Source organism: Mobula hypostoma, chromosome 14 (assembly GCF_963921235.1).
Source record: "Mobula hypostoma chromosome 14, sMobHyp1.1, whole genome shotgun sequence".
NCBI classification, from domain to species: Eukaryota; Metazoa; Chordata; class Chondrichthyes; order Myliobatiformes; family Myliobatidae; genus Mobula; species Mobula hypostoma.
The window spans coordinates 42494674-42522139 of NC_086110.1; the positions used below are offsets into that span (position 1 = coordinate 42494674).

Genomic DNA, 27466 nt, shown 5'->3' on the forward strand with positions numbered 1-27466 from the left:
TGAAAGTTGGAGGGGGAGGGGGAGATCCAAAATGATAGGAGAAGACAGGAGGGGGAGGGATGGAGCCAAGAGCTGGACAGGTGATAGGCAAAAGGGATACGAGAGGATCATGGGACAGGAGGTCCGGGAAGAAAGACAGAGGAGGGGTAACCCAGAGGGTGGGCAAGGGGTATATTCAGAGGGACAGAGGGAGAAAAAGGAGAGTGAGAGAAAGAATGTGTGTATAAAAATAAGTAACAGATGGTGTACGAGGGGGAGGTGGGGCCTTAGCGGAAGTTAGAGAAGTCGATGTTCATGCCATCAGGTTGGAGGCTACCCAGATGGAATATAAGGTGTTGTTCCTCCAACCTGAGTGTGGCTTCATCTTTACAGTAGAGGAGGCCGTGGATAGACATGTCAGAATGGGAATGGGATGTGGAATTAAAATGTGTGGCCACTGGGAGATCCTGCTTTCTCTGGCAGCCAGAGCGTAGGTGTTCAGCAAAGCGGTCTCCCAGTCTGCGTCGGGTCTCGCCAATATAAAAAAGGCCACATCGGGAGCACCGGACGCAGTATATCACCCCAGCCGACTCACAGGTGAAGTGTTGCCTCACCTGGAAGAACTGTTTGGGGCCCTGAATGGTGGTAAGGGAGGAAGTGTAAGGGCATGTGTAGCACTTGTTCCGCTTACACGGATAAGTGCCAGGAGGGAGATCAGTGGGGAGGGATGGGGGGGACGAATGGACAAGGGAGTCGCGTAGGGAGCGATCCCTGCAGAAAGCAGAGAGAGGAGGGGAGGGAAAGATGTGCTTAGTGGTGGGATCCCGTTGGAGGTGGCAGAAGTTACGGAGAATAATATGTTGGACCCGGAGGCTGGTGGGGTGGTAGGTGAGGACCAGGGGAACCCTATTCCTAGTGGGGTGGCGGGAGGATGGAGTGAGAGCAGATGTACGTGAAATGGGGGAGATGCGTTTAAGAGCAGAGTTGATAGTGGAAGAAGGGAAGCCCCTTTCTTTAAAAAAGGAGGACATCTCCCTCGTCCTAGAATGAAAAGCCTCATCCTGAGAGCAGGTGCGGTGGAGACGGAGGAATTGCGAGAAGGGGATGGCGTTTTTGCAAGAGACAGCGTGAGAAGAGGAATAGTCTAGATAGCTGTGAGAGTCAGTAGGCTTATAGTAGACATCAGTGGATAAGCTGTCTCCAGAGACAGAGACAGAAAGATCTAGAAAGGGGAGGGAGGTGTCGGAAATGGACCAGATAAACTTGAGGGCAGGGTGAAAGTTGGAGGCAAAGTTAATAAAGTCAACGAGCTCTGCATGCGTGCAGGAAGCAGCGCCAATGCAGTCGTCGATGTAGTGAAGGAAAAGTCGGGGACAGATACCAGAATAGGCACGGAACATAGATTGTTCCACAAAGCCAACAAAACGGCAGGCATAGCTAGGACCCATATGGGTGCCCATAGCTACACCCTTAGTTTGGAGGAAGTGGGAGGAGCCAAAGGAGAAATTATTAAGAGTAAGGACTAATTCCGCTAGACGGAGCAGAGTGGTGGTAGAGGGGAACTGATTAGGTCTGGAATCCAAAAAGGAGCGTAGAGCTTTGAGACCTTCCTGACGGGGGATGGAAGTACATAGGGACTGGACATCCATGGTGAAAATAAAGCGGTGGGGACCAGGGAACTTAAAATCATCGAAAAGTTTAAGAGCATGAGAAGTATCATGAACATAGGTAGGAAGGGATTGAACAAGGGGTGATAAAACCGTGTCGAGGTATGCAGAAACGAATTCGCTGGGGCAGGAGCAAGCTGAGACAATAGGTCGGCCAGGACAGGCAGGTTTGTGGATCTTGGGTAGGAGGTAGAAACAGGAAGTGCCAGGTGTGGGAACTATAAGGTTGGAGTCACTATAATACTCATTTAGTCTTTCAATTCTGCATTAATCCTGAGGACTACAGTAGGTTCAATCTCACTGGCTTCCCACTCAGCCTTGGATTGCCTCGACAATAGCAAACCCTACATCATGCTGCTGTTTTTTGATACCAGCTCAGTGTTTAACATGATCATACCCTCAGTTCTAACCAACAAGCTCCAACACCTAGGCCTCTGTACCTCCCTCTGCAACTTGATCCTTGACCTCCTCTCTGGGAAACCACAGTCAGTGTGATCAGAAATAACATCTCCTTGCTGACAATCAACAGTGGTGCAGATCAAGAATCTATGCTTAGCTCACTGCTGTACTTTTTCTACACCCACGTCTGTGTGGCTGTGTACAGCTCAAACGTCATCTGTAAATTTGCTGATGACACAACTATTGTTGGCAGAATTTCACATGATAATGAACTGGCATACAGAAGTGCGATAGATCAGTTGGTTGAGTGTTGTCGCAACAAAAACATTGCACTCAACATCAGTAAGACCAAGGAATTGATTTTGGATTTCAGGAAGGGTAAGTTGAGGGAACAAACACTAGTCCTGCCCAAGGGATCAGCACTGGAAACGGTGAGCAGTTTCAAGTTCTTGGGTGTCAACATCTCTGAAGATCTCTCCTGGGCCCAATGTATTGATGCAATCGCAAAGGCATGACAATGGCTATACGTCATTAGGAAATTGAGGAGACGTGGTATGTTGCCAAAGACTCACAAATTTCTGCAGGCTTACACTGGAGGGCATTCTAACTGGTTGCATTACAATCTGGTATGGAGAGGCCACTGCACAGGATCAGAAAAAACAGCAGAAAATTATAAACTCAGATAGCGCTATCATGGGCACTAGCCACCGCAGCATCGAGGGCACCTTCAAAAGGTTATGCTTCAAAAAGGCGGCATCCATCATTGAAGACCCCTATCACAGAAGGCCTGCCCTCTTCTTATTGTTATCATCAAGGAGAAGGTACAGGAGCCTGAAGACACACAATCAATATTTCAGGAACAGCTTCTTCTTCACCATCAGATTTCTGAATGGACAATGAACCCATGAACACTACCTCACATTTTTCCCTCTCTCTCTGTACTACTTACTTAATTTAATTTTTATATTAAATTAAGGCCATGGTAGATTGGGCACTTTGATAATGTTGTGTTTAGTGTCACGCTATTACATCTCATGGCGTTCTGGAATTCTGGTGCCATTCTATAGGGAGCCTTATACAGCGTGTGTGTGTGTGTGTGTGTGTGTGTATATACTGTGGGACACACACACTTATACATGCATAGTGTTGGCGCGTGGCCAAGTGGTTAAGGTCTCTAGTCTCTAATTCGAGCCTCAGCTGAGGCAGCGTGTTGTGTCCTTGAGCAAGGCACTTAACCACACATTGCTCTGCGACAACACCGGTGCCAAGCTGTATCGGCCCTGGTGCCCTTCCCTTGGACAATATCAGTGGCGTGGAGAGGGGAGACTTGCAGCATGGGCAGCTGCCGGTCTTCCATACAACCTTGCCCAGGCCTGCGCCCTGGAAACATTCCAAGGCACAAGTCCATGGTCTCACGAGACTAATGGATGCCTATATACATACGCACACATAATTTATTAATTTATTGTTTTTTAAAAAATATTATTTATTGCAATGTACCGCTGCTGCAAACAACAAATTTCACGGCATAAAGCAAAGGCAATAGATATATAGAATCTCTAAATTTTGCAAATTTGCTTTATTTTCTGTCGTGTCATTTTTAAAGTAGATTTTACCTATTTCTCAGATTGATACACCTTGCTTTAAATAAAATCTGGCAAACTTTCTCAAGTGATTCTGTATACTTGAAGTTTGCTTGAAGTACAGTTACAGGAAAATGCCACTATCTGTACGTTCTCCCTCAAGCTTCATTCCATCCTTACTGAGAATTATTCTGATTGCCTTCTTTGTTAATGGATCCCAATCATGAAAGTCTCTACTGGACTGCTGTGATGAAATAATTTGTATGGGTGGCATGCAAAATGAATGTTTTTCACTGTACCTGGGTACATGTGATAATAAATCAATTTACCAATTAATGGTATACCTTCATCTGAAGAACTTCAGCTTGTGAAAGTGGCACATCACTACTTTCTCAAAGGCATTTGGGAATGGGTGATTTTGTTGGCCAGTGATGTCCACACCTCTGAAATTAATAAAAATATACTTAAAATAACTTCTCATTGGAGTATTCTGGGTTTATGTATTGAACATAGCCTCTATGGTGCTGTCAGGAGTAGACAAATAGTTTCAGCATCCTGGGATTCCAAAACGATTAGGCTAAGGCATTTGCTTTCAGTTATTATTAAGAAACTCAGGCTGGAGTGACTGGAAACAGGATTGATCACAGCTTTGATAATCTTGATCATTGCTGGGCTGTGTAGTTTTGGCACTCTGTTGAGGTTTGTATATGAACTTGGTGGCAGCTAAACCCAAGGAATAATAATCTAATATAGAATTAACAACAACACGGGAAGAAATGAGAGAAAACTTGGCTATTAAACACTAACAAGTAAAAAGGTATTGTTTATTTTAATTTAGACTGCTCATGCCTTTTGTTCTTGATTGAACAAAAATTTAAAAACTTAAATACTTTAAACATCAGAATTCTGATGTACTGATTTGGCTTTATGACATTTTAACTTCAGTTAATTCCAATGTTCGGTCCCTGTTAGTATGCAGCATTTAAACTAGATCAGAGGTACTGATTTTATAACTTGCATTTTACAGCATTGTTGCCTCCAGGTACTTCCGCAAGTACAGGTAAGCAGACCTAATGTTAGGACATTGGGTATCATTGACTTAATCAACTTTACATTAAAAAAAATATATTTCTTGCATTACCGATTATTCTTAAATGCATAATTAATTGTTTCATTGCATTGCATATTTTATTGCTAAAATACATTTATTTTAGAAGCTGCTGTGACCCCCTCTATGTCAGTTAACTCTATTGAACAATAAAGTTAAACTCTTCAAAACTTTGTGTACTTAATCAGCTGTAATTTACAATTTTTGACTTGGAGTCTGGGAAAAATAAAATCTCCACTACATTAAAAAAAATTCAGACTCAAATTATACACAGTATGTTTAACTTCAACCTGATGGCTATCTCTTTTGGTGTAGTTGTAGAGAATTCATAGATAGTTTAGAGATAGGCTATAGCTTGAATTTCATTGGAAGTATCCATGAAACACTTTTTCAAATGATTCAGAAGCATCTTTAATTAGTGTAAAATTAAAATATTTGTGAGTCTGCTGTGCACATCTTCTCAGTTGGTGACATTAATGATTGACAGCCTATTCATTCTCTATTTCAAAACGATAGCAACTTGTAACATCAAGAATCTGATTTAATTTATACTTGTTTTGAAGCTTATAATGCAAAGGAACTCAGATAATTGACATGTTGAATCCTTGTAAATGAATTGTCTTTCCTTCTTTTGAATGTCTTGAAAGGTCCACCTCAGTGTACCTAAAATAAATATAATATGTATATATGTCATTGTTCACATTGCTTATGAAATCAAGTTAATCAGTTTTAAGGAAAGGGGATTGTAGTTTCCCCTTCCATTAATTACAAAAAAGTAGAAGCCCAGCGAATAGTGCAAATATGTGTGTGTGTATTACATTTTGGTGATCATTTTGTTAGTCCGTCAAGCTACATGACAATAAGCAAACTGTTGGAGGCTCTCAGCATATCAAGCAGCATCTGTGGAGGCAAGGAGATGGTCAACATTTTAGATTGAGACCCTACATCAGGACTGGGAGTGTAGATGACAAATTGCTAGTTTAAAGAGGTGAAAGGGGGGAGTGAGGCAGGGCGGGAATGCAATAAGTGAAACCAGATGTAGAAGCAGATGTTGCCAGGTGAGGAAGAAGGGAGGGGTGAAATTGGTTGACAGTGGTGGTTGGGCAATAGGTGATAGAGAAAGAGAGAGATAAAAGGGGGCAGATAGAGCCAGTGGCCTGTAATGGTGTGCAGATGGGAGATCAGGATGGTCATTGCAGGCATAGCATAGGTTTCCACAAAGCAGTTGTCTAGTGTACAGCTGGTTTTACCACTGTAGAGGAGACCGCATTAGGAGCACCAAATGTAGTAGCTGAGGTTGGAGGAGGTGCATGCGAATCTTTGCTGGACCTTGAAGGGCTGTTTCAGTCCCTGGATGGTGGTGAGGGAGGAACTGGAGAGTCACGTGTTCATCAAGTGATTAAACACCTTGCATAACATTTTGTAGTTCTCTGCCAGTGTGTAAAAGAGATGAGGGAATATTTTAGCATATACAGTATTTTGTATGAAGTTATGATGAACAGAATGCTTTGTTACTGGAAAAAAGAGTAGCTGTTAATGTAATCTGTTTCTTAAGATTCAATAACAAGTATCTTGTACTTTATTTTTCTTTACCTATGCAATTTTACATGACTGTATATGTCTTTATTATCACTTTTTCGTTCATTATCATCTTTTCATCTTGCATTTTCTTCTCCATTCCAAGTCTGCACACCATTTGAAACCTGCTACAAGTTACCTGTTGAATGATTTTAAGTTCTAATAATTTTTGAATGTTCATATTTACACATTGGTCCATCATTTTGTAATTAAAGATAAACTTATTTTGACGACATCTTAATTGTACCGGTTATGCAATATAATTTCTATTTGCCTCATAACTATTCTTTCCACTTAGTGTGGGGTTCTGTTCCACAGCTGGAAGCACGGAAGGAACTTATTGTCTTATTTGGATTTGTTGCTGAATTCAAAATGCAACTTTAATGACTGACACCCACTTCAAACTGGCTAGTGTTTATCCTTATAAATGCTGATTTACTTATTGTGTATTTCCAATGTGTTCTATTTTTATTTCATTCCAGAAGTTGCAAGCTAACAGCTGGCTTGTCAGTATTACACCAGAGTTGACTCACCATTATAGATTTGTGATTTGTGGTGCAGCTTCTTGAAACATAGAAAAATTGAATACATTGATGAAATTTTAATTTAAGTTCAATTGTGATTCATTAACAATCTGGTCTGAATAATACTTGAATTTTTCGTCTTTCCTGCTCCCAAGATGCAGGAAGATTATTCTCAAGACGCAGGAAGCTTCTAGTGAGATAGAGCAAGTGGGGTCCTGCGCAGGTCTTGCCACCAAAATACTTTGACAGGAGGCAAGGTTTGGGATGGAGCTTTGTTACCTGTCAAAATCCATGGGCTTCTTCTATTTCAAATTTTAAATGGCTCTGACATATGAAGTTATAGAGATATAGAGCAAAGAAACAGGCTTTTCAGTTCAATCAGAGAGTATAAAGGACGTTAAAATTGGTTATGAACTCTTGAAAGCATTTTAATTGCTGAAAAGGGGTAATTAAAATGCATTAAATCATTTAGAAATCAATAAAACTGTGAAAATAATGTATGCTAAGCTTTCTCATTCTCCAGGCTGAGATAGCCAATTGACATATTACTGTAGCAGGTGTGGTTGGTGCAGGCTCAGGGAGGCAGATTCCCCAGCATAATGGAGACTTCCAGCAGGACAAGGCAGTGCCACTGAATTCTTCATGGTGACCAGTAACCCAGCATAGTGACAGATGCTTGGCATCCACGACTCAGTGCTTTTTAGACCTACAGCATGAGAGTGGCAGAACGCCAACTATTACTTTCAGGATCACCGAGCACTGCCAGCATTATTTAGCCCATTGTCCTGACAGTGAACGTCTTGTTCATTCTCAAATGATTCCCTTAACTTTGTTTCCCATATGTCTTTTCCTGATTAAGTTTATCTAAAGGGTAAATAGACTGCCAAATAAATCACAAAAAGAAGAAAACAATTTGATGAATGGAGCAATCTGCACACAATATGAATGTTAAAATAAGTATTTTTTCTTTTCTTTATCTGTAGGGCAATCTTCAAATACATCAAGTCCATGTTAGTCAAGATGGCCAGGTAAGTTCTTTGAAAGATTATTTTTAATATTTTGAAGAACTACTCCACAGTAAATAGTTCATATTTTCAAAATGTATTTTGTCAATTGTTTAAGTTTTCTATTTGAACTTGCTGGGAAGTCATTCACATTTATAGACCGAAAATGACATGTTAAATGAAATAAGACTTCATCATGGCCTTGGTCCAACCTTGGATTAAAAAAAAACAAATTTTCAAAAGAGAGTCATAAATTTGCCCTTGACATCAACTCATTATTGGATTGTTTTTTGGCTTCTAACAAAATTAAGATTAGCAAGGATCAACAGGAAAGCTCTCCACATGTGGATGTTATGTCCAGAAAGATGATTATAATTGTCAGAAGACAATGATCTTAGCCCAAGTGCATCACTGCAAGTGTTCTTTTCCAAGGTACACCATATGTAGGTATCTTCAGCTGCTTAGTCCAAGACAAATTGATCATAAAAGTTGTTTTTATTATATATATGCACAAGTACACGTATGCACAGATGCAATGAAAACCCCACCTGCAGCAGCAACACAGGCACGTAATATTAGTGACATAGTATTCACAAGAAAAATAAAGCATAAGTTGTACAAAACTGTGCAAGAAAGGAACACAATTGGAACAAAAAAAATCAATTATAGTACAAAGTGGTCAAAATGTTGCTATGCAAGGGTAGTGATTAGAGTTATGCTAATTGGTACAAGAACTGAATGGTTGAAAGGAAGTGGGGACCCAGGAGAATTGTGATTGAGCTGTGTATGGAGCTGTTAATGGGAATAGTATAGCTGGGCATTAAGTAGTGAAAGATGGAATAGATGCGTGTTTGAAGATCCTTTCTTTCTTTATTTCAATCCAAAGAGTGAGTCAATGAGTTCTTTATTTCCATTCAGGGGGAGTCATTTGTGCTAAGAGAATATGCATAATGCAAATGGGGCATTAACAGAGTGAGGTAAAAAAGCAGTATTCACATGTATTGTCAAATTATTTCAGTGTTTGAGTGAAGAGTTCCACTACTACTTCGAAACTAGGAACTTACTATTTTAGCCAGGGTGAAAAGTATACTGAAATACTTAATCAAGTGTAGAGTATATGATCCGTAAAGAATGTGACTTCATCCCTAGAGGTGTCTTACTTTAGCCATTGAGGAATTAAAACTTTACATTGAAAGGCTGGAGGGCACAGAAGTGAATTGAATTGACTTATTACTTATATCCTTCACATACATGAGGAGTAAAAATCTTTACGTTACATCTCTGTCTAAATGTGCAATATGCAGTTTATAGTAATTTGTAATAAATAGTATGTAAAACAGGGCAGTCAATATAGCAATATAAGCTGCAGCCCCAGTGTATTGCATACTGAAACAGGCCCTTTGACCTAGCTTTCACTACTTAACTGTTTGACTGTGCTACTCATAGAACATAGAACACTACCGCACAGAACAGGCTCTTGTGCTGACCTTTGAACCTACTCTAACATCAATCTAACTCTCTCCCACTACATAGCCCTCCATTTTCTGTCACCCATGTGCCTATTGAAGTGTCTCTCAAATGCCCAATGTATCTGCCTCCATCACAACCCTTGGTGGGGTGTTCCATGTACCCAGCACTCTGTGTATAAAGAACTTAACTCTGATATCCCCCGTGTACTTTCCTCCAGTTACCTTAAAATTATGCCGTCTGGTATTAGCCATTTCTGCTCTGGGAAAAAGTCTCTGGTTATCCACTCAATCTACTCCTCATCTATAAAGTCACCTCTCATCCTCTTTTGTTCCAAGGAGACAAGCCCTAGTTCGCTAAACCTTGGACCGTGTGTAGGCAACCTACGGCCCGCGGGCCAGATTTGGCCCGCAAGCAAATATTGGGATACTATGCTTCCACGCGACCACACTGATGGACATGCATGGCTTCTTGTTACACTGGCCCCAGGTTCCATTTTGTTCCAAATCAAACACTGGTATATACAAATGACGGGAAGGCAGGCTACCTTATTAATACGTATTAGATACTGTCCGTGCACGCGCAGGTTTTCAGATGGGATCGTTCAAATTTGTAAACAGAAACAGTGTCACTGTGTTTTAACAAGAAATCCACGCTAAATATCCAGATATTTACATGTGCTACGATACTTGTTGACTAACTCGCGTTTCAAAATAAAATCAAAGAAAAAGATTCCAATGGCAATGAATGCAAAACTCAGGAAGGTAGATGCTGAGTGCCGAAAAAGCAGTGAAAATGAAGGAAATAACCGTGCCAGCTACGAAGTCTCAAAACGTATTGTGGAAGAGGTGAAGCCTTTTACAAATGGAGAGTTTGTCAAAGAATGTTTACTGGCAGTGGTGGATATTGTTTGTCCTGAAAAGAAATCTTTATTTGCATCTATCAGCCTGTCAGCAGGAACAATCACACGGCGAGTTGAAGAAATGTCAGCAGACGTTAAAAGTCGTTTAAGGGATGCCTGCAACAAATTGCATTAATGCGCTTGATGAGAGTACAGACTTGAGGACGCTGCTCAACTTGCAGTGTTTGTGCAAGGAGTGACCTCAACTTTTCAAATTTTTGAAGAGTTTATTCAGTTAATTCCTATGAAGGACACGGTTACTGGAGCAGACATTTCTGAAGCTTTGCTGAAAATGATGTCAGAAATGAAACTTAATGTGTCGAAGCTGATTGGCATCACAACTGATGGGGCATTAGCAATGGTGGGACAGAAAAACTAAACTGAGTTCTTTGATTACTAATTGGCATCCTTCATTAAGCACAAATAATTTTCTAGCATGTGTTATTCATTAATTTGAGGCAAAACTTAACTACATGTATTTAAATGGATAATTCCCATATTTCAAGTTTTTTATGGCATTTATCTGGCACACTGTCTGCTCATTAATATGCGATCCGGCCCACAGAGGCAAAAAGGTTACCGACCCCTGCCTTAGACCATAAGACATAGAAGCAGAATTAGGCCATTCAGCCCATCGAGTCTGCTCCGTCATTGCATCATGGCTGATCCCAGATCCCACTTGATCCCGTACACCTGCCTTCTCACCATATCGTTTGATGCCCTGACCAACCAAGAAACGATCAACTTCCACCTTAAATATACGCACGGACTTGCCTCCACTGCAGTCTGTGGCAAAGCATTCCACAGATTTACTACTCTCTGGCTAAAAAAATTCCTCCTTACTTCTGTTCTAAGGGCTCGCCTGTAAATTTTGAGGTTGTGCCTTCTAGTTCTGGATACCCCCACCATAGGAAACAACCTCTTCGCATCCATCCTACCTGGTCCTTTCAACATTCAGTAGGTTTCAATGAGATCCCGACGCATTCTTCTAAATTCCAGTGAGCACGAGCCCAAAGCTTCCAAATGCTCCTCATATGTTAACCCCTTCATTTCTGAAATCATACTCGTGAACCTCCTCTGGACTCTCTCCAGTGACAACACATCCTTTCCGAGATATGGGGCCTAAAACTGTTGACAGTTCTCTAAGTGCGGCCTGACTACTGTCTTGTAAAGGCTCAGCAGTATCTCAGAATCAGAATCAGATTTATTATCACCAGCATGTGTCGTGAAACTTGCTTTTATAATCTATTCCCCTTGAAATAAATGCCATCATTGCATTTGCCTTCTTTACCACAGACTTAGACCTGTAAATTAATCTTCTGGGAGTCTTGTATAAGGTCTCCTAAGGCCCTCTGCTCATCTGATATTGGAGCCTTCTCCCCATTTAGGTAATAGTCTGCACGATTGTTCCTTTTGTCAGAATGCGTTATCATACATTTGCCAACACTGTATTCCATCTGCCACTTTTTTTACCTGTTCTTCCAGTTTCTCTAGTCCTGCGGCAATCGCATTGCTTCCTCAGCACTACCTACCCCTCCGCTATCTTCATATCATTCTGCAAACTTGGCCACAAAGCCATCAATTCCATTACCTAAATCGTTGACAAACAATGTGAAAAGCAGCGGCCCCAATACTGACTCCTGAGGAACACCACTAGTCACTGGCAACCACCCAGATAAGGCCCCTTTTATTCCCACTTGCTGCCTACTGCCTGTTATCCTTTCCTCTATCCATGCCATTTGCTGTAATGCCATAGGATTTTATCTTGTTAGTAGCTTCATTTGTGCTACCTTATCAAAGGCTTCTGAAAATCCAAGTAAACGACATCCACTCCTTTGTCCACCCTGCTTGTTACTTCCTTGAAGAACACTAACAGATTTGTCAGGCAAGATTTTCCTTGGCAGAAGCCATGCTAACTCTAACTTATTTTTATCATTAGTCTCCAAGTACGTTGAAACCTCATCCTTAATGATGGACTCCAACACTTTCCCAACCTCTAAGGTTAGATTATCTGGCCTATAATTTCCATTCTTTTGCCTTCCTCCCTTCAAAGAGTGGGGTGACATTTGCAACCTTCCAGTCTTCTGGGACCATGCCAGTATCAAGTGATTCTTGAAAGATCATGACCAGTGCTTTTGCTATCTCTTCAGCAACCTCTCAGGACTCTGGGATGCCGTCTGGCCCAGGTGATTTATCCAGCTTAAGACCTTTGTGTTTGCCTAGCACTTCTTGCATTGTAATAGCAATGGCACTCACTCCTGCTCCTTAAAACTCATGGACCACTGATACACTGCTAGCGTCTTCCACAGTGAAGACAGATGCAATGTACCCATTAGGTTCACCTACCATTTCTTTGTCCCCCATTACTACCTCACCAGCATTATTTTCCAGTGGTCCAATATCAACTCCCTTTTACTCTTTATATACAGTAACTGAAAAAACTTTTAGTATTCTACTTTATATTATTGGCTAGTCTGCCCTCATATTTCATCTTTTCCCTTCTTATAGTTTTTTTAGTTCTCTTTTGTTGGATTTTAAAAGCTTACCAATTATCCAACTTCCCACTCACTTTTTGTGACCTTATATGCCCTTTCCTTGGCTTTTATGCAGTCCTTAACTTCCTTTGTCAGCCATGATTGCCTACCCCTGCCATTTGAGAACTTCTTCCTCTGTGGGACATATTAATCCTGCGTCTTGTGAACTATACCCAGAAACTTAAGCCATCTCTGCTCTGCTATCATCCCCTCCAGTATCCTCCTCCAATCCACCTGGGCATGCTCCTCTCATGCCTCTGTAATTCCCTTTATTCCATTGTGATACAGATACATGAGAGTTATTCTTCTCTCTCTCAAATAGCAGTATAAATTCAATCAACCTTTCTTCATAAGACATATTCTCTAATCCAGGCAGCATCCTGGTAAATCTCCTCTGTACCCCCTCAAAAGCTTCTACATCCTTCCTAAAAATGAGGCAACCAGAACTAAACACAATATTCCAAGTATAGTCTAACAAGGGTTTTATAGATCTGCAACATTACCTCATGGTTCTGGAACTCAATCCTCTGATTAATAAAGGCCAGCATATCATTTTTAACTACCCTCTCAACTTGCACAACAACCTTGAGAGATCTATAGATGTGAACCTCAAGATCGCTCTGTTCCTCCAAACTGCCATTAACCCTGTACTCTGTCTTCAAATTTGACCTTCTAGATGAATCAATTCACACTTCTCCAGGTTGAACACCATCTGCCGCCTCTCAGCTCCATCAATATTTTACCCACACACTGTTCTTCTGAGTTCACACCATCAACTGAATCAGTATCACATTTATTATTGCTGACATGTCATGAAATTTATTGTTTTATAGCAGCAGTACAGTACAAGGCATAAAATCTACTCTAAGTTACAAATAATAAATAAATAGCTCAAAAGAGGAATAACAAAGTTTGTGGGTTCATAGACCATTCAAAAATATGATGGAGGAAGCTGTTTCAAAAATATTGAGTGTGGGTCTTTGGGCTCCTTTATCCCCTTCCTGAAGAGGAGGATGGTATGACCAGGATGGTGAGAGTCCTTAATGATGGATGCTGTTTCTCACATTTCCAAATGTTCTCTCACCTATGCCCTGGGACATGTGTTGAATTCTACAGATCATCTATAGTTCCATCACAATATTAAGAAATTACTTATTAAGTGCCCTTTATCACTGAAGATACGTGCATCAGTCAAATATCACACAAGTATGTCTCCTGCAGCCAGGATAATGACGATTGGAAAACTGCTCAGAAAAATAAAATATTCTGGTGACTGTGGTGGCACATTCTGATTATATGATAGCACCTGGCTAGCATCCTCCCAACCACGTGAAACAATAGAACAAATAATTAGCAGAATCAAGTGGGACCTGCTGTGACCCATCAAATTATGTAGTGTCTGCTTCAAAAACATATTAATACCTTTTTTCACCTCTGGTAAAGGAGTCAAGACTGAATGATGTTAATATCCTCTTACTCTTCAGTATTGAGTCATACTGAACACAGTCTGGAATGAGATATATTAGATCTAAAACCTATAGGGAATTTCAGGTTGGCCTTAAACTAAAATTGAATCTAAAATTTGTTCTGATGCCTTTCTGATTTTCCAGACAAATCATGAAGATGGTTGTGCAGGCAGATAATTCCTTCTTTCTTGTAAGATTGCTTGAAAATCTTATGAACACAAATGAGCCCTTGTGCTTAATAGAGTGCTAAAGCGATGGAATGTTGATGCATTTCTTGACTAGTTTTTTGAACAACCAAAATTAACTGATTTTGCTAAAAACTAATAAAACCTGAAAGCTGAAATGAACCAAATATATAAAAAATTGGCAGCCCTGAAAATCATTGAATATTTTTTACTTATTACTGATCAATAGACTCAACCTTCAAGGACTCATCATCTCATGTTCTCGACGCTTATTCTTAATTATTTATTATTATTGTTTAATCTTTATATATTTACACAGTTTGTTGTCTTCTGCATTCTGGTTGATTGCCCTAGTTGGGTGGTCTTTTACTGATTCTGTTATAGTTATTGTTCAAAAGTTTCAAAGGTATAATTAATGTCAGAGAAATGTTTACAATATACATCCTGAAATATTTTTTCTTCGCAACCATTTACGAAAACAGAGGAGTGTCCAAAGAATGCATGGCAGTTAAATGTTAGAACCCCAAAGTCTTCCCCAGCTCCCCTCCCTCCCGCACGTAAATGGCAGCAAGCAACGATCCCCCCTCCCCACCGGCAAAAAAAAACATGGGCACTCACTATCGAGCACTCAAGCTAAAGCAACAGCAAAGAAACAGACCAAAGACTACACGTTCACCTGGTATACGACATACTGCAGGCTCTCTCTCTCTCCGTAATAAGGAAGAAAGAGATATCTTTGTTTCACAGTGAGAGGGGAGACATAACAAACAGCTCGCTGGTTTACGATGTTAAAAGTCCGTTGTGTCACTTTTTCTGTGCTCTGTGCCCAAAGATCTCAGGTCTTTGGACACACAGCCAAAGATCTTCCTGCTCCCACAGTACACAAGTCTGTCAGGACACCGACCTTTGATCCGCCCGTCTCCAGAGCCCTGAGATCCTAGGCCTCCAAAGGCGAGCCGAACTCTTAGGCCACGCCCTTGGCATGTTGGATAACGTCCAGTCGTGAAACCCCGAGAGTGGGTCCCATTCCTGCAAAGAACCGAAGTCAGCGTTTACTCCAGGTCAGAGTCTTCAAAAGAACCCTGAAAGGGAAAAATAGAGCTTTTAAACATGGAACTAGAACTGTTTCCGAACATGCACGCAAAGGAGTCGCCATTTGACTAAGCTCCGCCCTCCAGTTTTTTCTATAGATTTGATGAGTATACCACAAGAAAATGAATCTCAGGACTGTACATGGTAACACATAGATACTTTGATAATAAAATTTATTTAGAACTTTGATCTTGAAAAAGACAAGCTACAAATTAAATGATTTGGATGAAAATCTGAGTAGTCTGATTGGTAAGTTTGTAGATACCACAGAAGTTGGTGGAGTTGTAGATAGGAAGATTGTCAAATGATAGAGTACAGATTAGATCAGTTGGAGGTGTTGCATTTTGAAAGGTCAAATGCAAGTACGCAGTACGGGTAATGTAGCACTTAGGGAGACACTATTACAGCTTAGAGTGTCGGAGTTTGGAGTTCAATTCTGATGTCATCTGTAAGGAGCCTGTAGAGCCCTCCTGTGGAAAATGTGTGTTTTCTCTAAGTGCTGTAGTTTCCTCCCACAGACAAACACATGCCGGTTGGGAGGTTAGTTGGTCATCGTAAATTGTTCCGTGATTAGGCTAGAGTTAAATTGGGGGTTGTTGGGTGACGTGGCTTAAAGGGCCGGAAGGGCTATTCTGTGCTGTCTCAATAAATAAATAAAAATAAATGGCAAGACCCTTTGGAGCACTGAAGAAAAGAGAGAGGATGAAAGTAGCAATACAACCTAGGATAGGTTGGTAAAGAAGATGTTTGACATACTTGCTTTATTGGCTGGCGCAGTGAGTATAATACTTGGAACATCATGTTGCAGTTACTTTTGGTTTGGGCCATTTGGAGAATTGTACCCATTTCTGGTCTCAGCATTATAGGAAGGTTGTGGAGAATGCAGATGTGGTTTGTCATGATACTTGTTGGATTTGTTAGAATTAGTTATAAGGAGAGGTTGGATAAATTTGAGTTGTTTTACTGGAGTGTAGGAAGCTGAAGGGCAACCTGATGAAGTGCATAAAATTATGAGAGGCATAGATATAGCAGGTGATCAAAGATAGAAATGTCATTGAACTGTGCCAGTTTAAGGTGAGAGGAGAAAAGTTTGAAGCAATTTACGAGACAGGTTTTGTATGTAAAGGTTGGTAGATATGTGGAAAGCACTGCAGAGGAAGAGGTAAAAGCAGATATGGTTTGAGAAATATTCAGATAGACACATAAATTGCAGGGAATAGAGAATATTGCCCTTATGCAGGCAGATGGGATTATGGGATTAGAACTCCTTGACCTAGGACTTAGCACCCCTCTCTGCAGCTGGTTTCTTGACTTCCTAATCAACAGACCACAATCACTCCAGATTGGCAGCAACACCTCTGCCACGATTATCTTCAATATCAACGTCCTGCAAGGTTGTGTCTTTAGCGCCTTACTTTGCCCCCTATGCAGTTACAACTATGTGGCCAGATTCTGTTCTACCTCCAACAATTTTGCAGATGGCATGAGTCATGAGCGGTATCTGAAACAATGATGAGATAGAGCACAGGAAGGAGACAGAGACCTGGTGGCTTAGTATCAAGACAAGAATCTTTCCCTCAGCAAAGCAAAAGAGTTGGTTATTGACTTCAGGAAGTGGGACAGAGTACATACTCCTCTCTATAGCAGTAGTACTGAGGGGGAGATGATTGAGAGCTTCAAGTTCCTAAGTGTAAATATCAGTAACACCTTGTCCTGGTCCAGCCACATAGCTGCTATGAGCAGCAAAGAATTCCAGTAAGTTGACTTCCTCAGAAGGGTAAGTCAATTTGGCATGTTCCCAGTGACTGTCAGTATTTTGTACATACACATGGGAAAAAGCATCCTATCTGGATGTATCAGAGCTTGGTAGGTAGCTGCTCTGCTTAAAATCACAAACATTGCAGAAAAGTGTGAATGCAGCCTGGTCTATCATGAAAGTCAGCTCCCCCACATTGACTCTGTTTTATACCTCCTGCAGCTTCGGGAAAGCAGACAATAAAAGAACCCTTTCACCTTAGTCATTCTCTCTTGTCTACCTTCCATCAGGCAGAAGATAGAAAAAACTTGAGAACACACATCATCAAGCTCAAGGGCTGCTTCTGTCCTGGAAGTACTCAGCAGGACAGGCTGCATCTGCGGGAAGGGAAACAAATAATTCAGGTTGAAAAATCTTAATCAGAACTGGGAAGGTTGCAGAGAGGGTGGATGAGGGACATATTTCTGACAGAATAAAACTGAGTTGACCATGGGAATAATCTGTAAACAAAGTTATGAGTGAATGGGAGTAGTGAGAGAATACGAGCGTAGACAAAAGGATGTAGAAGTTGCAAAATGCAGAGCAGGGAAACTTATAAGTAGGTCAAGCAGAGCATGTTCTTCAGCAACAGAGCTAGTATCTCAGATGACTGATAGAGACATAAATTAAGTTACTTGAAATTCTAGAATTCAGTATATGTCCTATGTGTGCAAGGTGTCTAGATGGAAGATAAGGTGCTTGTTCTGGGTCTTATTGTAACAGTAAAAGAGGCAACAGATGGATAGGCCGGAGATGGGAGTGAGATGGAGATCACTTCTACTCCTATTTGGACACTCTATTGTTTGCTGCTCAATTCTTCACTACAGTGGAGAATGGATTGTATTGAAGAGTGTCGGTACATTGATGATCCTAGTTCCTGTTGCATTCTTAAGACATCTCCAATATTAGAAGTGAGAGCTAGCTTTAAATAATACTGCTGATACTCTACACTGTTGTTAGCACTTACTGCACACAGTTATCATGTAAATAAGCAGGCAGCACAAAACACGGATGGAGGTTAATTGCACACTGCCATCACTAGGGCTATTTCAAGAAGCTAACCAGTTTTGTCTCTCATGTCAGATTTGCATTTGTACGCCATTGTTTGAGTAATGTAGAAACTTAAACTGCCACTAAAGCATTCTGGTTGGGAGGTGAGTGGGGATGGGAAGCAATGGGGATGTTATGAGTGAGGGGAAGAGATCCAAAAACCAGATTGTTCTTGAAATAGATAATCTTTATCTGAGGTCTGAAGTCTGATCCTTATCCTTATATGGAAAGACACATTCTTTGTAATGCCAAGGTTGACAGGTCAATTGTTGGCCTGTCTGCAACTCCCTCCTTATATTTTTGTACTTTTATCTCTGTAAATAAGTGCTTTGGTTCCTGCATATCCAAACGTATGTAGAAAATGATGACCCAACAGTAAAGCTGGAGAATTTCAGCTGTCATTTCCAGATAGCTCATCAGTTGCTTTTTCCCGATCCAAATTGTATAAAAAGATGAAAGCCAATTATTCTAGAGTTTCTATGAGCATTGTTAATGCTAAAATATGGATTTTAAATTTTGATTATACTTTTCTAATTTAGACTAAATCTGTCCGATCTGAAGAGCAATATATGCCTGAATGTAGACTGGAGCAGGAATCTGAGGTTGCCATTCTGATGCAGTTTAACTCACAAGCCTTATTTAAAAGTTGCCAGAGTTAACCCTGCCTGAAGTGAGGGTAAAATGGAGATAGACTGAAGGACTGGCATCACAGGTACTAATAGCACTACATAAGGAATCTGTGGTACAGTAGATCCAGAGCAAATTTTCACCACATTTGCCACAGTTGCTTACCTGGCCCTTTCTTTTTACTGTTTGACTTGTTGCCTCATACTGGAGATAGGGATTATATAGGTTATTCTCTGCATACTCAGCATGATCACATCTTTTTCATTGTGTTCATTCGTCCATCATGCAATGATGAGATTTGTAGGGGCTGTACTGGCCTGTGGGCATACAGATGGTTGGAGAGGCCAATTGACACTCAAAGTTCTTTGGCAGTGTGGACAAAAGATTGCAGCAATGTTGGGTTGGGGTCACTGGCTTGGGCTTTCCTGGCCAGCCTCGTCTCTCTTCTGGAATTGTCCTTTCTGTTTCATGTGTCACTCTGCCCTTATGGAGGGAGGAGCACCACTCAACCCAGTCCTGGGTGATATGTTCCCATGGGTCTGGGTTGATGCCAAAGGCTTTTAGTGAAGTTTTCAGAGTGTCTTCATTGCCTTTCACTTGACCTCCATGTGAACATTTTCCTTTCTGTGGTTCACGGTAAAGCAGTCTGGCGAATGAGTGACTTGGCCTGAGCAGCATAACTGGGACTGCATCAGGATGGTGCAGATATTGGGCAGGCCCACTAATGTATTTTAATGTTGATTGTGATATTTGGGTCGATATGATTTCCCTCAAAATGGCTGATGCATCACTTCAGTCTTCTTTGTGTTGATGGTAAGCCCAAAGTTGGTACATGCATCAGAAAACTTGACAACAGAGTGCTGCATATCATCTTTTGAACCAGCATTAAGGGCACAGTCATTAGCAAAAGGAAATCTCTGATAATATGTGTCATAACCATAGTTATTGTTTCACTGCGGAATTTGCTGCCAATGCCCACATCACCATCTCTAATGGCATCAGTCAACATGGTGGAAAACACTAGACTGAATAGTGTTGGTGCCAAGATTGACCCTATTTGAGACGGGGAAGGATTTGGATGTCCCACCATTGTCTTGAATTACAGCTTGCATGCCATCATGGAATTGCTGCCCCATGGTGATGAATTTCCTTGGCCATCCATACTTCACCGTGATCGTCCACAGAGCCTTTCTGCTAAAAGTGTTGAGGGCTTTAATCAGATCAACGTATCAGGAGAAAGGTTAGTGGTTTGCTCCTGGCATTTCTCTTGCAGCAAACACCATGTCAATAGTCTCACACTCTTTCTAGAATCCATACTGGCTCTCTGATAGCAAGGAGTGATGTGAGACAGTTGAGAAGAAGTCTGGAGAAGATCTTGCCTGCAATAAATAGCAAGGTTATTCCCTACTAGTTGTTTCAGGACTGTCTATTTCCCTTTCACTTGTACAGGTTAATTCTTTAAATTCTTGTGGAATTGTCTTTGAATTCCTGTGGAATTGTCTCTTGCTGCAACGTGAGTTGGAAGAGTTGATAAAGCTTTTCTGTTAGCACTGCACCACCTTCCTTGAAGGCCTAGCTGGTATTGCATCTGATCCTGGCTCTTTGCCACTAGAGAGCTGATGTATTGCTTTCTGGGTCTCAGCCAAGATCGGTGGAACATACAGTGGTTCATTGACAGGAACTTGGGGCAGGTGATTAATGGCTTTGTCATTTATAGTCAAAGGGCAATTCAGAACACTGTTAAAGTGCTTAGCCCACCTATGAAGATTTTTCTCTTGGTCCATGATCAGTGTGTTTTCATCAGCACTAAGTAGAAGGGATGATCCATGATGATGCAGAGCTGTAGATTTCTTTTAGTGCAGTATGGACGTTCTGTGAATCATACCTATCTGCATACACCTGGATTTCATCAGCTTTATTGCTCTGCCAGGAATCCTAAATCTGGCACAGCTTATGTTGTACAATCCTTGTATGTTATTGAAGTAATCCTTCTTTGAGATGGACTTGGGGTTGCTGAGGAATGCTTTGACGAGACAATATTTCTCATCCAGCGGTTCTTTGATTCACCACAGTTTTCTTCAAATCAGTCCTTGGGCTTTCTGGTAGCAGATCTCAAAATCTGTTTTAGATCAGCTTTTGAGAGGTTGACTAGCATTTTCCACATTCTGATTGTCCAGAGTGGTGGATTTCAAGCAGTCATTCAGTGTGTCAGCTGAAGACTGCTTTATGTTGCTGCTTTTCAGCTTGGAGACATTCAGCTATCTTTGTGCTTTCTTTCCTTGTGGGCATCTCTTGGGCTAGATATGGAGTTCAGTTTAGAAACGATGAGATGGTGGTCTGTCCAGCATTCAGCACCTCACATAGAATATGTCACCTTTACATCCAGCCTGTCAATGATCTAGTCAATTAGATGCCAGTGCTTAGAGTGGGGATGCATCCAAAAAATTCTGCTACGGGTGGGAAGCCAGAAGATGGTGTTGGTGATCAACAGTTCATGTTTGGCACATTTCTCAAGTAGTAGAAGACCGTTGCTGCTGTAGCAGTCAATGTCATATTTCCCAACGACTCTATCCTAGGAGATGTTGTCAGAGCCTAGCTTGTCCATTTTGTGAGCAATGACAATAACTGAGTGCAATTCTTCTTAGAACTTGTCCTTGACATCATCTAGGCTGGTCATGGTTGGGGCATCAGTGCTGATGATGGTGACATTCTTCCTACCATGTGATAGGGGGAGGAATCTGTCTTCACTGTAAATTCAACCCCACACTCATGTTGGTCTTGATTTCCTCTTCCTCTTCAGAAGAATGTATTCTACACTCCTTTCACAAAGTTCGCCCTCTCCTGCAAGCCAGGTATCAATCAGGGCTGTGATATCAATGCAATAAACAGCCAACTCTCTGCCCATTAGGCTATCTTCCCCTGAAGTTTTTCAGCATTGACTCTAACCGACAGTGTGCACCTGTTCCACGTATTGAAAGTGAGATGAATAGTTCCTAATCTATTTCGTCTGCTGTTATAGAGTCAGCTGTAGTAAACTGGCCAGGGAAAGAATGGAGCAGGCAATGTTCAAGGCACTTTTTCTAGCTCCTTGCTCATACCATGGGGGCGAGCAGTGTATTCCTGAAAAAGGCTACACAGTCACTCAGGTGGCTATCGAAAGCTGCTGTTGCTCCTTGTCAGTGGATGACGACCCTATGGTCTGATCCATCAATGTCCAGGTTTGCGGCTACAGCTACCAGTGTACCCACACTTGCCACTGTGACGACAGGCTAGCGACAAAGGATGAATGACAAGAATGATTTGTTAACCATCCTTCCAAGTTGAGGAAGAGTTGCATAGCATCAATCTCACTAACTCATCTGGGATCATCTGTATTCAGTGGTAAGACAGAATCAAGACAGCTGGAGATGGAGTCAGATGTAGTGGATGACCATGATGTCCTTAGTGCCTTGTCACGCTCTAAGCCCTCCATGGCGTCTTGCTGGGTCTGCCTTCCTGCCTGTTGAGCTAAACTAATGGTTCCCTCCATGCAGTCTGCTGGGTCCAGTTTTCACTATTTTGCCCAAACTCACCAAGACTTTAAGATCTTTCGGTTACCTTCACCTGGTTTAGTCCAGTTGTATCCTCTGCATACTCTCCAGCACAATCGCATTTTTCCCATAGTCTAGCAACCAGACTGTAGGCATTTCTTCAGCTGAAGTCTTGACAAAGAAAAAGTGCTTTATCAGACATATTCCTTTGTCTTATCCACTTCCCTCCAATCTTTTCTGCACCCAAAAACTAACTTGTTTTCTCTCTTTCCCAGATCTGATGGTGAATCTTCAACCTGAAACGTTAACTCATTCTTTTCTTTCTGGACTTGCTGACTGATTTTCTGACAATTCCCTTCATTTACTGTTTTATTTCATTTTATGTATTTGTATTTTAATTGTATACAAATAGCTTGAGAATAGTGTAGAAAGAGTGTAGAAAGAGTGCAGAAAAGATGTACCAGCATGTTGCCTGAACTTGGGGTCTGAGTTGTAAGAGGAGGCTATTTAAACTAGGACTATATTCCTTGGACCTGATAGAGGTATTTATGATCATGTAGATCATAGATAGGGTGAAAGCGCATAGGCTTTTTCTCTGGGAGGGGTGCTACAAATATGAGGACATGGGTTTAAAATCAGATGTAAGAAATTTAAAAGGGATATCGAGAGCTGCTTTTTCACACAAAGTGTGATATCTATTTGGAATGAGCCACTAGAATAAAGTGGTTGGGGAGCACACTAACAACACTTAAAACTCATCTAGATCTAGGAGAGGTTTAGAGGGCCATGGGCCAAATGCTGGGAGATGGGATTAGTTCTTTGGGCCATACAATTGGCATGGGTGAATTGGAGCAAATGGCCTGTCTCCATGTTATATATCTGATGACTGACCGACACATAACTCCAGCCTCAAGAGGAGTTTTTGTCCCACTACTATTAGGCTCTTGAATGGGTGTTTTATACACTGTAGATGATTTTTTAATAACATAATCTACTTCGTTTTGGCCTTTTCACGTCTTTTGTCTATCTGCACTGTGCTTTCTCTGCAACTGTATAACAGGTTGAGTACTACTTATCTGAAATTCCGAAATCTGAAAACCAAAATTTTTTTTTTAAGTACTGACTTCACATCAGAAATGGAAAATTCCACAAAGCGCTGGGAAATGCAGGTCTCTGCGTAATGCAGACAGTTCTGAGAAGTGATGTCATATGTAACGAACAGAAATAAATGAAAAATAAAAAAGCACTGCAAAAAGTGAAAAATGAAGATCTTGAGTGTATATTGAAAGAGTGGATTCATCAGCGTCAAAGTGAACATATGCCGCTTAACGGTATGCTGATTATGAAATAAAGCTAAGATTGAGCCTGGAGCTAATGGAAGGGAAGTGGCCTCATCAGCCAGAGGGGTTTGTCTGTTCTTTGAGGGTGAGCATACTTTGGATACATGCACTCAGCTGGAGAAAAGGGCTCAAACTGAGAAGATTGGCTTCCTGAAGGAAAATAGTGTCTGCTTTGGTTGCTTCTGTACAGGCCACATCAGCAAGGACTGTAGGAAGTGTCTTTCATGCAAGGTATGCAGTGGCAAGCATCCCAGCATACTTCATATTCACTCTGACGATAAGGGTGCAGAACCAAAATAAGCTATGAAAGAATCAGACATAGCAGTGAGTAGTGCCCTGGTCTTATAGGGGCTGATTATAAACTCCCCATATTTCCAGTACCAGTGAAGTCTAAGAAGGGTAACAAGGCTGTGGTTACTTATGCTTTGCTAGATCACGGAAGTACAGCAGTGTTCTGCACAGTGGGCCTTGTGAACAAGCTCAACTTCACAGGAAAAAGGACATGCATTTGTCTTATGCACCATTGTTCAAAAGAAGGTCATGAGTAGGTGCATTGTATCAGGATTGTGAAGTACCTAACATTTATATGCAGGAAAGTATGCCTGTCCACAAAGGGAACATTCCATGTCGGATGGATCTCCAGGGTTGGTCTTACCTGAAACATGTCCATTGTGAGGGATTGATTCAGAAATTGAGCTGCTGATAGGGACAAATGAACTTCCGCATTGGAGCCATTGCAAGTGATTGCAGTGTTAATGATGGACCCTATGCAATTAGAACAATGTTGGGTTAGTCTGTGAATGGACCACTGAAAGGAGACCATTGTGTTTGGAGAAACTAAATACGTAAGGTATATTTAACTATCGGGTTAGATACCTGTTTGAGGCGTTTCAAATCAAAAGGAAGAGAGGAACCTAAAATAGAGCCAAGTGTATAGCCCTGAACAGATTGTAATTCCAATGCTACCCATTTAGGAATGGATAGTATATCCTGGTCAAGTAACCAAAATTTCATATGTCGAATATTAATTGCCCAATAATAGAACCTAAAGTTAGGTAATGCTAAACCTCCATCTCTCTTAGCTTTCTGTAAATGTATTTTACCCAGTCTCGGGTTTTTATTTTGCCAAATAAATGAAGAAATTTTTGAGTCAACTTTATCAAAAAAAGATTTTGGAACAAAGATTGGTAATGCCTGAAATATATATAGAAATTTTGGCAAAAAAAAATCTTAACTGCATTAATATGACCAATCTTCCTTTCAATGCTTCCTCCTACATACATTTTAGATACTATAATTAACCTTAATCCATGTCAGAAAGGTGCATCGGCTATGATTTATAATATTATTATGAAACTTAGGAAAGCTCCATTTGATAAGATTAGGGTAGATTGGGAACAGGAATTGGGGTCTATCATTTCCGTGGATGACTGGGGGCAGATTTTACAATTAGTCAATACTTCTTCTATCTGTGCTAAACATTCCCTAATTCAATTTAAAGTTGTTCATAGAGCACATATGTCCAAAGATAAATTAGCTCGCTTTTATTCTCATATTAATCCTTTTTGTGATAGATGTCCGGGGCAGATAGCCTCTTTAACTCATATGTTTTGGTCTTGTCCTACTCTGGAAACTTTTTGGAGAGACATTTTTAATATTATCTCCAAGGTATTGAATATAGATATCTCTCCTCACCCTATTACTGCTATCTTTGGACTACCTAAAATTTCCAGTAATCTTTCTCCTTCAGCCCGTAGAATGATTGCATTTCTTACTTTAATGGCGAAAAGATGTATCTTACAACATTGGAAAGAGCTTAATGCTCCAACTACCTTTTTTTGGTTTTCTCAGACGATATTATGCTTGAATTTGGAGAAAATTAGAAGCGATCTTTATGATTCCTCACTTAAATTTGAACAGACCTGGAGATCTTTTATTCAATATTTTCATTTAATGTAATTTTTTTTCTCCTCTTTTTTTGCTCCATATTTATATACCCTTCTTGTTTTTTTTACTGTTTTTAATGGAGGTCGGGATTGAGGACGTGATTTTAAGTTTTTTAACTCTGCTTGGTTCCAAGTTAGCCCATTGCTTTGCTTTGCTTTTAGTTAGTTGCACGGTGGTTTTTTGGGGTTTTTTTTTTCCTTTTCTCTATTGATATATATATATAAAAATTAGTATATTATTATGTTACCTTAGTATGTTATGTTTAAATTACATTGTTTGTATCAATTTTTTTTGTATTAATATTTCCAGTAATTTTATTATATTCTAACAGTGTATTAGTGCCTTTATGGCTTACCTTTTTGTATACTTATTCAATAAAAAGATTTAAAAAGAAAGAAAGGAGAAACTGTGCTCAGCTTGAGCTGGCAGTTAACAGGATCTCAGTTTTGAACTTGGATGAACTTTGGCAACAGCAGTTCAAGGCAGGCTTCCCGGAATGCAGTCAGAAAGAACAACCTGGTTTGTTAAGAGAAAACCAAAATTCATCGAGGTGGTTGCAAATTCTTCAAAACTGGTTGATCATCAGTACCAGTTTAATTTACCTATGAGAAAGGAGGAAGTTAACGTGACTAATAATAGGAAGATTGCTGAACAATGTGCTCTAAATCTAAGGAAGAGGTTTAAGAAGGATTCATCATTGCACACTGATTACACAGATTTCATGAAGGACATCATCTCCAACGGTTATGCCGAAAGAATGTCAACTGAGGACCTGGAACACAGTGAAGGGAAAGCCTGGTACATTCCACATCATGGTGTTTACCACCACCAGAAAAGGGAAATTTCGTGTTGTGTTTGACCTTGGAGAGACTTTCCAGGGAATGTCACTTAATGTTCAGCTTTTATAGGGACCACATCTTACTAGTTCACTGACTGGAGTCGTAACCACATTCAGAAAAGAACACGGCGGATCAGTGTTTCATCAGGTTAAAGTACCAGTGGAAGATGCAGATCTGCTGAGATTTCTCTGGTGGACTGATGATCCAACATATGGTGGACCTTAGAATTGTGATACATCTCTTTGGAGCAACTTCATCACCAAGCTGTGCCAATTTCATTCTTAGAAAATATGGAGAAGACAATGAAGAACAGAGTAACCATGAGACAGTGGATAAGGTTTTTCATTCCATTATGTCTTGTGTAAGTGTCCTCGGAGGAAGGAGTGGTGTCTCTCTATCATGACTTTGTATTCATTTGTGCTAGAATCAGCTTTCAGCTCACAAAGTGGATAAGCAGCAGGCATAGTGGACTATCTGTGATACAGGAAGAGCAAAGAGAGAAGGATAAAAAGCTTTTGGATTTGGATCAAGATATACCTTCAGTAGAAAGAGTACTGGGTGTGCGACGGTGCATTCAGACTGATACTTTCAGGTTTAAGATCACAATTCAAGATGGACCATTCAGTAGAAGGGTGATCCTTTAGGAATCTTGAGGCTGGTGGTGCTATCTGCTAAGAAGATCCAACAAAACTTATTTAAGGATGGGTTTGGCTAGGATGAAACTTTACCAATATCAGTTGCTCATGAGTGGATAAGATTGCTGGAAGAACTCTGCCAGTTGGAAGACGTCAAGGTTACCAGAAGTTTGAAACTCTTGGATTTTGGAGAAGTTACTGCTGCACATTTACACC

At 40.7% G+C, this 27466-nt stretch overlaps 1 protein-coding gene across 9 annotated transcripts in view; it reads left to right on the forward strand.

Moving 5' to 3' along the window:
- Window positions 1-27466, forward strand: part of banp (BTG3 associated nuclear protein) — a 177383-nt gene that overhangs the window by 109369 nt on the left and 40548 nt on the right. For 7 of the 9 annotated variants that reach the window (XM_063067009.1, XM_063067013.1, XM_063067014.1 and 4 more), the window contains 2 exons: window positions 4656-4688; window positions 7822-7866. In XM_063067009.1, the coding sequence (XP_062923079.1) occupies window positions 4656-4688; window positions 7822-7866 (78 nt within the window). The remainder of the gene's footprint in view (window positions 1-4655; window positions 4689-7821; window positions 7867-27466) is intronic. The other 2 variants (XM_063067015.1, XM_063067017.1) reach the window with 1 other exon arrangement.